Source organism: Myxine glutinosa, chromosome 13, assembly GCF_964187855.1.
Source record: "Myxine glutinosa chromosome 13, kmMyxGlut1.1, whole genome shotgun sequence".
Lineage (NCBI taxonomy): Eukaryota > Metazoa > Chordata > Myxini > Myxiniformes > Myxinidae > Myxine > Myxine glutinosa.
The window spans coordinates 44,236,171-44,249,076 of NC_136273.1; the positions used below are offsets into that span (position 1 = coordinate 44,236,171).

The window sequence follows — 12,906 nt, forward strand, 5'->3', positions numbered from 1 at the left end:
GCAACTGGATAAGGAAAACAAAAAACGGCGCTTGGCCCACAACACCACACCCACATATACACAATACCTAGCGGAAACTCCAACAATCACACACCTCACACCTCATCATGTCCAACCCAGACACAAAGACAGCCATGTTCATGCCCCGGAAACACAAAAACAATAACAAGCACATATTCACCCACACGCATACAATACCAGATCACATGTAAGTGACAAGGCCTATATGAAAGATAACGGACATGGTTATTGGGACAGCTTATATTTTTAACTCAACTAGACTATGTCCAGCTGAGTTTTTGTCGACACCCAGTGTCCGTCGTCCGTCTGTCTGTCTGTCGTCTGTAAACAATTCTACGTCTACGCTCTAAAAGTCACAAATATTGATTAAATTTGATGAATCTTGTTATGCAGCATCTTTAAGACAAACTAGCTTGGGATTGCATTTGGGCGTTGCACGCCCAAAAATGGGCGCGGCAGGGTGGCCATATTGAAAAATCAATTTTTGTCATATATTTTTAGCACATATAAACTATATAGTTTGTGGTTCTATTATGCATATTCTAACCATATTGATATAGACCAGTTGAGTTCAGGTTCCCTGGAACCTCTAGTTTCTGCAATGCATTGGAAAGTGTGTCCTGTAATTCAAAAGAGATTGCATATGTGTTTTTCGGCCAGCCCTATAAAAGGTATGCACTCAGTGTTCGACTGGTCATTCATGAGTGTGATGTTAAAAATTTTTTTTTACGTTTGAGCAACTTGCGGTCATACTGCTGAAGAAGGGGAACCCATTCTGCTCTGATTTAATAAGTCTTCGGATTTACAGGAGATAGACATCGAAGGAGGAGAAACCAGCTACTGGCTGAAGAATCTTGATCCTGCAACCCTTTACAACGTCCATCTCTATGCTGTCAGTGGAGCTGAGCAAAGCCCTGCCATCGAGACTGTATTTTCCACTGGTAGGTGGAACACTCGTTGAGGATGACTGTATGGCCTGCATGTTTGGAACGTGTGGTGTGTTTCCCCGAAATATACAGGCGGTACAAATTATTAATCTCTCCAAAAAGTTTCAAATCCCAAAACACGAATGTTTGTCACTTGCCAAACACTACTAATGAATAGACTGTCATCTCTGCCAGGTTTCACTGGTGCAGGGCCATTCCATAATGGTTGGAAGGAAATACTTTAATTGGCCATCACATGTCATACGTGTGTTGACACAACACCAAATTTACTTGCATGACACTGCAGGAAAGATTTGGCCTTATTATCCAAATTTTACAAAAGTACAGTGTGTTTCAAAAAGAGTGATACAACCATAAACGTTTATTTACAAAGAAACAGAAACCTCAGGAACGTGAACCAAACATTTCTTGAAAGCTTATGACATGGAATTTTCTGTCACTGATTGCTATTGCAGTAAGTTAGTGAGAGTTACTGAGAGCCCGAGGTCTGAAATTGGCATTTACGCAAAATCCTTGTACATGACGTTCTCGATGTGTGGCCCTCTGCGGTTCAGACAGGTATTGATCCTGACTCCAAAGTTCTGTCCAACTTTCCTGTAGGACTCATCTGGCACTGCCTAGAGATAGTCTGACACCTCCTGCTTCAGATCATCCAGTGTGGCGGGGCGGTTGACGTAGACAGAGCGGTACCGAGGACAACGAGGTGGTTTCTGAAGAGCTGCTGCAGGAAAGTGATGATGTCACCAGCTGTATTGCGGGGGTGCACAATCCTGCATAAACCAGGTCATGCTGAGCTGGCTTGGGGTGACCTTTTGGGCTAGATCATTATGGACCTTCTGGAACACGACCCGGTAGCACTCACGGTTGATCGTCACCGTCCTGCTGTTGTCATTCTCAAACCAGTAAGGCCCTAGCATTCCCCATTTGGCATTGAAGGTGCAGAAGCATGTGACCTTAGGCCCTTTCAGGTACCTCTCAGTGATCTCCTCAGGTGGTTCTGCCCCCCAGAAAATGTTGTTGTGGTTGTTGATTTAGTCGCATACTACAGAGCCACCACTTTTGTCTTCTGCTCGACTGTCAATGGAATAATTGAGCTACGGAGCTAGAAATCGCAGAGAACACATACCACGATAACTGCACCAAACCCTGAAAAGGAAAACGATATAGGTCAAAAAACAAAGAAATGGCAGGAAGTCAAAGTTGAATCAATCTTTTTGAAACACCCTGTATGTTGGCCTTTATTGTATTTCCTTCTGAGCACTTGCATCCTATAATACATTGAGCTCAAATTGCTGACATCTATTTATTGGTCCATCTTTGTTAAATGAAGGTGTCTTGTTGCAAGAGGTGAGGGTGCAAGATATCCGGCCATTTTTGTAAATAGTAGATGGTCCCTTTTCCTGCATCAATTGTGTATGTACAAGCATTTTAATGAGCTTAAGATGTGAATTAAAAATTATATATTTATCACATGCAGAAATATATTGAACTCAGCTCATCTGCAGTGCCGTTTTTATTTTATTGAGGTGTCTTGAAGCCCTGGAAGAGAGAATGGGACTGAACAGATTGGGGAAGTTGTTTCCACATGCGAGAGAAAAGAGGAACAAATGAGCAGTGAGCTTGGACTTTGGGAGTTTAACATGAAGAGGGTTACTGGCTGCCCATGTGCACCCTGCAGAAATCTGGGAGGAACGGTGCCAAGAGAGGGCAGCGGCTGCAAGATCAAAAACAGAAGTGGTAGAATACAGAGAAGCCACCAACCTGCCTGTGATACAAAAATAACAGGCCGAGACACTCAGCTTCATCATGGGAGATCTCAATGATCTTTGCGCTTTGCTTTCCATGGCATCAAGAAGGGAAAAGTGTCAGGCAGGAGCACTAGCCCAAAGGGGAGAGCAGTACTCCATCAAGCTGCGAATAAAGGCCATGCAGATTGTCAAAAGCTTAGATTGGACAAAGAAAAACTTGCACGATGAAGGATGACCAGTCAGCAGCTCGCTTTGTAGGCCATCTTGGAAATATGGTTTGCCCAAAAAATATCTTGGCCGATGTTGAAGCCCAAAAGTGACAACCTCCTCTTGTGGTTTGTTTATGTAATTGATTGGAGGGTTTGTCAAATGGTGCTTTCAGAAGAGACAGGGTGAGTGTGTGGGATTTGTCGGGGGTTGAAAGACATATTCCAACTGATGGATCAGCTCTTGGTTCTATCAAGGTCTTCAGAGAGTAAAGAGGCAGCCTGTCTGTCTGAAAGATGAGAAATTATATGGCAGAGGGTGGAATCATCAGCAAAGAGATAAAGGCAGGACTTTTCAGGGAATAACAAAGATCATTTATGTCGATGAGGAAGAAGACTGGCCCAAGACACTGCCTTGGGGCACTCCAGCCTTAATCGAGAGAAGAGATGAGAGGATCCTGTGAAGATCTACACGCTGACTACAGGAGTGGAGGAAGCCAGTGATCCATGAAAGAAGGTGGCCTTGGATGCCATAAGCAAAGAGATTGGAGATCAAGGTAGTGTGCCAGATTTTATCAAATTCTTGAGATATATCCATTGATCTAATGTCTGAGATGGAGGGCTTCCATCCATTATTGGTCGTGTAGAAGGAATATGTCCAGGATAGAATGACTGGTCTGAAACAGAACTGATGATCTGAGATCAGGCCGTTGGAGAAAAGGAAGGATTTGCTGTCAACTGCAATCATATATTCCATGACTGTGCTTATAATTGGAAGCAAGGTAATAATTGGAAGCAAGCTAATTGGCCTTTAGTTAAGAGGATCCGTTTTTGCACCATGTTTGTGAATTGCAATGATGTTGGCTAACTTCAAGTCCAACGGAAACACCCACAGTGAATGATCGAGTGAACAGAGCATAAACAGGATATGCACAAGCAGCACAGAATCGAGGAGCAATCGGGTATGAGAGGGTAAGGTAGGTGCAGGGAGTGAAGAGTTTGGTACACAAGATTTGGAAGCATACGTGGAATGGAGGCCCCTCAAGAGAAGCCTTTAGGTCATTCCGAACTGCTGTGTTAGTTTGTCTGTGTTATTTAAAGCAAGGGTACAAAAATTGAACAATGTGAACTCCCCCCCCCCCCCCCCCCCACTACTAACCCCACCAAAAATACCATCAAGCAACCGGCTAGTAATTGTTTGCTTCCAATGGGTGTTTCTTTGGGGCTGTCTTCTTCCCGCTCGCCTCGTGGTCAGTCCTGTTAAGATTCCATGCATTTGTCTGATTGCATTGAAGCTTTTTGTTTGTGTTTTTGTTGACCAGTCCTGGATCCACCAAGAGACCTGGAGGTAATGGATGTCGAAGAAGAGACTGCCAAGGTTGTTTGGCAATCTCCACGTGGAGATATCACGGGCTACGTGCTTACGTACCTGGATCCAAATGGTTCTTTTCGGGTAATTAATATTGCGTTCCCTACACACTTCTGGCAATGCGCTAAATGTCATTATACGATGAAACCTCAGATGTCACATATTACTCTTGTTGCTCATAAAATGCAAAGCGGTCGACTTTATTTAAATGAATTTAACAAAACGCTTTTTAAGACGTAAAATGAAAGGGGCATCACAGTTGCATTTACTCAACAAGAAAAGTCTTGCAGAGATTGCCAACACATTTCCACATCCTCAACTAACCTTTGGAGGAAGGATCAGAAAAATATATATATTGAGGCGAGGAGGCAGGATGGCTCCCCAATGCTGCTCCTCTACGTGCACGGTTAATAGTCAACTCTTGGCTCTTGTGTGCAGGAGGTAAATGTCGACGGGACAGCAACGAGCCTTCAGCTTGTCGATCTAGACCCTTCATCTCACTACACGGTCGAGCTCTATGCTATCAGCGACACCGGGCAGAGTTCTCCGATCGATACCGTCTTTTCCACCGGTTTGTATAAGTACTTGTATTGTCCTCAACAAAATGAATACAAGATGTCATAATATTTTCACGAGGAATATACCTCTTTCCACCACCGGCTCCCTACTGGAGCAGTCCTGAGGGGTCATGTTATTATCCTTATTTTATTGCTAATTTATATGACTTATTATTGTTAATATTATCAGAAATATTATTTTGTAATATTGAAAGTAATATTATGCTATTATCATTAATTTTGTTGTTATTATTACCCTCGCCAGAGGAGAGGGTATTGCATTTGAGTCCGTTTGTTTGTCTGTTTGTTTGTTTGTCTGTTTGTTACTTGCCGGAATAGATTCCGGCAAGTATGTTGGTTGGTTGGTTTGTCTGTCTGTCTGTTTGTGCGCCGTACTACGTCTACATCGTTGCACATAGCATCGCCATACTTTACACACATATTTACCTTGCCCTGGAATAGACTGTGCCCAATTTTTAACTCTCTAGGCCCAAGGTCAAGCTCAAGGTCACCCAAAACGTGAAAATCGTGACCGCAGCGTAAAGCTGGGGCGAGGCGGAGTGATACAGTGGAAGGATTCGACGGTTTAAATTAAATGAAGCTGCGATGAGGCGGATTTTCATTGGGACCTTCATCCTGATTTCGTTACCTCCGCCACCAAAGGTGGATGGAGGTTATGTTTTCACCCCTCTCTGTTTGTCCGTTTGTTACTAGCCGGAATATTTCGGCAAGTATGATGGTTGGTTGGTTACTTGCCGAAATAGATTCCGGCAAGTATGTTGGTTGGTTGGTTTGTTACTCGCCGGAATAGATTTTGGGTGGTGAGGGGGCTTGAAGCCAGATTTTAATCTTACAGCTGCCATGTTGGTGCTTCGAAAGATGAAAGAGCTGATCCCCCATCCAAAACCTTGATCTTTTCTACCCCTGCTAATTTCACCCCAAATCCACTTTTTTGAAATACCAACTTCTGTCCTGGAAGTCCTTGGTGTCCTTGTGTTTTATACTTCTCCCCCCCCCCCCCCTTCCCACGCCTCCTCCCCCCAAGCCCTCTCCCTGCCACACATCTCCCTGCTCTCAAATGTTATGTTTGTGTGCTTCCCCTTCTCTCCCCATCTTGTCTTCCACTCCCACTTTATATATATTTTGTTTGTCTTTGTTGTTGTTTGTTGGCATGTTTGAGTACTAGCTTGCTGGGATGAATGATCACGGTGTGTACCCCGATTTAGAATAGGTACACCGTATCCCTGCGCATCGTAAGAGGTGACTAAGGGTTGGCGTCAGGAAGGGCATCCGGCCATAAAAAAAACATTGCCTCAAACAGGGAACCATGATTGTCATGGGGCCCGCAAGGCTAACCCCCGCTCTAGCGGGGAAAATGGCCTTAAAACGATCATTCATATTCATTCATATTCATTGTCTGGTTGATTTGTTTGTGAAATAAATGTTAGCTCTTTCACGAGCCTCGATTCAGTATACAAAACTGTCACATTCACAATCGCTATGTCGTATGTACTCCCGATATGTGTTTCCTTCATTGTAAAAACTACCAAGTCAACAGTTAAAAGGATTTTGAGCCGATAGGTGTTACGGCCTTGGTAAGATCGATGGAGACAGCGATCTGTTAGCTTATACACCACCCAAATAGCTATGTGGAATTCTCTCATGTAGAGATTAAACCCACGTCGTTTGAACTTTAGCAGAGGTCATTATTTACTTTTAATGATGTTTATATACGAATCAAAAAGAAGATAATTGGTTTTGGGTCGTCCTTTCCGCATATCTCGTGGGATTGTGAGTTGGAGAGACGACCATGATGGCGGGGAGGGGTTTGGCATTCTCTCAATTAGGGATTCAACCCGTGTCCTTATGTATTATTATTTTGATCCAAAATGGCCGATAAAAAAAGTACTTTCTGGCAAGTCCTCGGTCTCTGACCGATTTTTCATGTTTGTTTGTCTGTTTGTTTGTCCCCACAGAATAAATATGATTTTCTCTGCAACCGTTGGTCCGATTGACAGGAAATTTTCACCATAGGTGCAACTCCACCTGCATAATTTTTTCATAATGATGACGTCATCAGTCGTGGTTTGGCCGCCATCTTGGAAAACCCGAAAAACTATGCACTTCTTTACCTCGGAAAGCGCCGAATAGAAAAAAATTGAGACATGGCTCATTGTAAAGAACTCTCCATGGGGAATAAAATATGTTAGTGATGATGTCACAGGTGCCTCCATTATGATGTCATAATTTGACAAGTACAAAACTTCATCCAATCAAGATGAAATTTCTTGAGCACTATGTCGGCATAAACTGGTGGAGAAAAAAATTAATGATGACGTCATCGGTCACGTGGTTCGGCCGCCATCTTGAAAAAACCGAAAAACTTTGCACCTTATTATGAAATCGGTCACGTGGTTCGGCCGCCATATTTGTTTCAACACAAAAGCCTTAAAAACCACTGAAAATACATCCTGGCGAGGGTTTGCAATCTCTGACTGCTCTTTTTCTTGTTACTTCTGTTATAGGAAGTGCTCTCCGAAAAACCCCACAATAACATGGAATTATGCTCAAGCTGCTACCTGTACACCTTAACATATAGGTGGAGGTGGGGTGGCAAACCAAGTAGCTGCAACCTTTGTCTTATGATCCTTAGTCCTCCTGGCAAATTTGGTTGAGATTGGAATACAACCGAATGCATTGGCCACAGACAGACACCAAAATGTGTATCTTAGCATGATAATTATAAAATTACTATACTTTAACCTGACAAGTATTTTTATTTTTACCTGCTTATCAGTTATTAATGAAATAGAATAAATAATGTTTTTGTGTATCTTGCAAATAAAAGTCACTCCCGAGGGAGGGGACTTTGTTTGAACTTTTTCTGCAGTCAGTTCCCCTCCTACTAGAGTCCCTTTATACAGAGAGTTACGACAACTGAGAATACGCCGCCATTTTGGGGCCAATTGTGCGGATCCCCTGAACCGGCACATGCACAGTGCACAGTGCACTATGAGCTATGCGTGTATAATGCAATGCACCACTGCACAAACACGGGGCGGGTTAGGGAGTACGGTGAATGTTTTTTTTTTTTTTTTATTGCATCGAGATGTAGGTCTATGAGTATTAGCTCCATTATGTTCCAGATTGCCTATAATGGGATATTAGTTTGTCTGAAAAAATGAGCGGTTGATGAGAAGTGAGAAAATGGGTGATTTCTGAATCCTCATTATCGCGATGTTGGCAATAATAATTTGGGTTACTCACGATGCCTGGAGAGAATTTGAACATACTATGTGACAAGGTAGTCTTGTAACCTAAAATAATCTTTAACCTCTTCGATTAAGAGGATAGGAAAAGCGGGGTGGGGGGAGGGGGGGGGGCATTAAAACACACGTGTGTTTTGTCTGAAAGAAATGAATTTAATGTAAACATTATCAAACTGTAACAAATTTAATGCGTTTTCAGAGCCAATAAACTCAAACATACACACAAACACCAACACATTAAAACACACATGCACACACACGGGATAAACACACACACACACACACACACACACAGGCTCTCGGTCAATGCACACATACTGTAAATTAACCTTTTCAGCTTTCTTTTCATCAGTTGACCACATTCAGCAACAGATCCAGGTACAATCAGAATAAATGAAACGTAGTACAGCTGTCAAAATTGCAATATGTGATGATTTTTTTTTTAGCATTTATCTCTACCATTTTGAAGAACGATACAAATTAGAGGTCTTGTGAGGGTTGAGACCCCAATATGAATAGCAACTTCCTGCTTTTTATCTTTACAATCATTAAAACTTTCATTGCATTATGTGGAATTTTTTGAGAACTTTTGTGTTCCCCTGAAAAAAAAAAATGGCAACACCCGATCCCGCATCTTTGTCTGGCGTTTTGGTGTTCTGCAACTTCCACACGGCGCTGTGGTGTCTTCAGCTTCAGAAGCAGTGTCTTCACCTGCAAGAAAAGAAAGGGGGGTGGGGAGAACAATCAGGAAGGATAATAGGCTATGATGATTACATGATTACATGATTACATTAAAAGACGAAATTAGAGATAATAAAAAGTATTACACCATATACCCTAGTACTCATAGTCTTTGACATATAAACATGAGCTGGCCATCCTAAATATTCTTTGAGTTACAGGGCAAAATTCATGACATCACAAATATGTCCCACTTCTCCCCGGTCTTTCCTATACAAACAGGGTTTGTATAGGAAAGGGTTAGGGTTAGGGTTAGGGTTAGGGTTAGGGTTGTTAGGTTAGGGTTAGGCTTTTCCTCGCGTTTTAACCTTTTTTTTCCAAAACAAAGGGTTTAAAACAAAATAAAGAAATACATGTATGTTGAAGTAATGAAATCATAAATAAAAGAAAACAAAGGAAATTCTTGTTGCCCTTTTTCATAATTTGAATATTTCAACAACAAAAAATAGATTTAAAATGAAAGTAAGGAGAGATTTTCCTTATCTCTCTTTTATTATCATGACAAGGGCAAACTGTTTAAATTTAAATTCATACATGCATTACAAAAAAGTCTTAAACATTAAACAAAATTGTAAAACAAGATACTTACAAGAACTTGACAATCTCTGAAGTCGTGGGTCAGCAGCATAGCTATGGTCTACAAGGAGGAGATGTCTCATGTTGCTTGGGTGGACACATTTCTGTTGTCGGCCGGTCACGCTTTTTTGGAGACTTTCGTGACTTTGTGGTCCTTCGATGGCAAAAAATGGTAGGCCCTGCAGAATTCTTCAGCTTCATTTTCTGATCAGCACGTCCACATTCAAACTGATGAGGATCAGAATGTGCCTGTTTATCAAGAAAGAAGAAGAAATAGAAAGAAATATGTATTCAAGATTGTCGAGGCTGCATCCCATTACAGGTTAATGATTCAATTTGTTAACCCGTTCTCTACGGGAACCGCGTGCTCCCTGTGTTAAAGGAATACAATACATGGGACTGGACAGTAACTTGACCTACCTCGCAAAGCTTTGAAGACGAAGCTTCCAGCCCACACGGCTCACTTTATTCTCCCATATTTTACGTCTATTGGGATCTGAAGGGAATCTGTACATCTTGAAACCCTCGTCATGTCTATTTGTGCATCCAAATGCACAACGACCCGGCATTTTCAGTGAACTAAGGCTTCCGTAGGTAGTCGAATCGATTGTACTTGCATAACGCGCGAACGCGAGAAGTTAAGCGAACGCGAATTTGGCTCCAAAATGGCTCCCTGAGTCACGTGACCGTATTTTTCCGGATCGTCATGTCGTACCTCTCTGTATAAAGGGACTCTACCTCCTACCACCCAATCCCCCCAAATTGGCCATGCTCTGGAAGTGGTGTGAAGCCCTTTTTGGTTCGTTTTTTGAAGGCCCATCTGGATGTGCTCGACGTCCCGATGGGTGTGTCGCTCCAGGGGGCATCCCCCCTCTCGGACAGGGTTGTGGTCATAGGGTGCAATTTCTTCCCCAGTTGGGAAGTGTGGGACTTGTGTGAAAATTCCATTGCTTGGCTGAGATGTGTATTTTTAAGGGATTTGTTATAAAGAAAGAGATGTGTTCTTGTGAATGACTTCATCGTATTGTTGGCTTTTTCCGAAGCTTAAAACATACTTTGACACCAAGTGCATTGTGCTGCCGGGTCCCCTGCTCTTCTGCCCGCCCCCCCCCCTCTTCTCAAATTGTTATCTACCCGCCCCTGGCAGTACTCCTGCCCTAATAACCGGCCCTCCTTCCCCCTTTCTCACTCTCCCTAGCTCTCCTGCCTCCGCCACGCCGGCTCTCTTGCCGCACCCTCCCCCCACCACCATGGTTCTCCTGCCCTCATTCTAACCCCCCCTTTCCCCTAACCCTCCCACCCCCCTGCCTCTCCTGCCACCCCCTTCCCCTTCTGAACAACGCCAGGTACCTCTGCTCTTATTTCTATGAAATTACACAATGATTCTACATGACTTGTGCTTGCTGTGTTTTCCTCAAAGTATGGTGGCCTAGTGGTGAGAAAAGTAGAGGAGTGTGGGATCAAATCCGGGTGAAGGTTACTGTATGAAGAATTTGCATTCCAAGTTCCAAGAAACTGATCTGTCTCAGGATATCAACCATGTCTATGTTGTATTGTTAATTAAAACCCACGTGGCTCACAAATGGCCTCGATGAAGGGATTATGCTCATAATAAGGCTGCAATTCCTGATCCAGCACGATCCAATGTACGAGGCGAGTCCACGCCTTGTGGTTCACTCTTAATGCTGTCAAGACAACATAAAATGGGCATGAAAATGCAAACTTGGAAAGGCAGAGCTGCACTCAACCCTTCAGCACATGTGATTAATAAGCGACGTGCAACAAATGCTTCAGTTCAAGTTGTAAAGAGACTTGCAATGTAAAAGTGCACGTTTTGCTTTGGATGTTAAAGGAAGTTTGCTAAACAATACACTGACTATCCAAAGATGCATCCTCAAGATGTTGATGTGCATAAGCTTCACATCAATGGTGCCGCTTCACCTCTCACCATGTGACATTGGGATCACATGCATCAGTACCCCCATTAAGCAAGCTTTGCTGCTCAGTAGGAGGAAAGGTATCGACATTAATTGATGGGGCCTTCACTTTTGAATGTGGATCTACGAAACTACAACCACTTTTTTTTATTGAAGTTGATAGTAATTTTTATGCTTGAGTTGTATGGCAGAGTATACCCTTCTTGTAGTTGCAGTTATTATTGAGATGTTGAAGAGATTTTGCATCTTCTTCGGACCAGGTCTAGATCCTCCAAGGGACTTGAAGGTGCAAAAGGTGGATCCTCACTCTGCCACGATCACTTGGCGACCTCCTCATGGTGTGATTACAGAATATGTGCTCAGCAATACTGGTCCTTATTCTGGTCAGGTCAGTACATTCTCTGATGTCCCCTCCTGTCAAATAGGTACCTTAACTTAGGCCATTGTATGATCTGCCTTTTTCTTGATGCTTAAATAAGGTAAATAAAATGAGGTTTTACTTTTTCTTTGTAATTCATCATAATCGAATAACACTTGGGATTTCACATATCACGTCCGTAAGGTGAAGGGAGGGGGATGAAATTTTAAAGTGCAAACAACACATTGGAAATTTGGATGGGAATGGGAGGATCAAAAAGGGAAAGCTGGGTAGAGGGATGGTGGAGATGGGAGATGAAAAAGGGAAAGAGGATTGGGAGAAAATATGCGTAACATGGAGGAGTCAAGGTTGAGTATAGGATTTCAAAATATCTTTTCCAAGTAGTAATAGTCCACTAAATGGTGTAAAAATCAGGTGCAAATGAATATATTTTGTGTTTGTGTTTTATACTTGTGTTTTATACTTTTCTACTTGTCCTTGTGTTTTATACTTCTCCCTCCCCCCACCCCCCCCCCCTTCCCACGCCTCCTCCCCCCAAGCCCTCTCCCTCCCACACATCTCCCTGCTCTCAAATGTTGTGTTTGTGTGCTTCCCCTCCTCTCCCCATCTTGTTTTCCGCTCCCGCTTTTTATATATTTTGTTTGTCTGGTTGATTTGTTTGTGAAGTAAATGTTAGCACTTTCACGAGCCTCGATTCAGTATACAAAAAAACAAACAAAAAAATATATATATATACTCATGTTTGGTAATATGGCGGCTCGACAAATGCAGGCTATCCCATGGTCCCAGATACGCTCCGTGAATGTAACGTTACACTCCTCCAACACAGCAAAACAGAAGAACAATTTCCCAAGATTCAACAACAGCAAAAGCTCTTTGACTCTGCGCTGGAGGCTTTGGTCATGTCGCAAAATGTTGAGTATCAGCGGGAGAAAATACAAATGCTGAATAAGAGTGAATATCGCACACAGTAAAATTTTCTTTAATTTAATTTGTATTTAATACAAATGTCCCAGGCTGATACACCCAGTGGATAAAAGCAAATCTTCCACAAAGAAAATCAAAAATGGTGGAAGGCAAACGCAGAATGCTACAAAACGCGGAAAAATACACAAGAAGTAGAAAAGTTTGTAATTTTATCAGGTCCTCACGAATA

At 42.6% G+C, this 12,906-nt stretch overlaps 1 protein-coding gene across 1 annotated transcript in view; it reads left to right on the forward strand.

The window, feature by feature from the left end:
* TNC (tenascin C) overlaps positions 1-12,906 on the forward strand; it is a 118,323-nt gene that overhangs the window by 79,629 nt on the left and 25,788 nt on the right. Inside the window, exons 17-20 of the mRNA XM_068134334.2 lie at positions 830-962; positions 4,245-4,375; positions 4,730-4,862; positions 11,632-11,759. Coding sequence (XP_067990435.2) covers positions 830-962; positions 4,245-4,375; positions 4,730-4,862; positions 11,632-11,759 — 525 coding nt within the window. The remainder of the gene's footprint in view (positions 1-829; positions 963-4,244; positions 4,376-4,729; positions 4,863-11,631; positions 11,760-12,906) is intronic.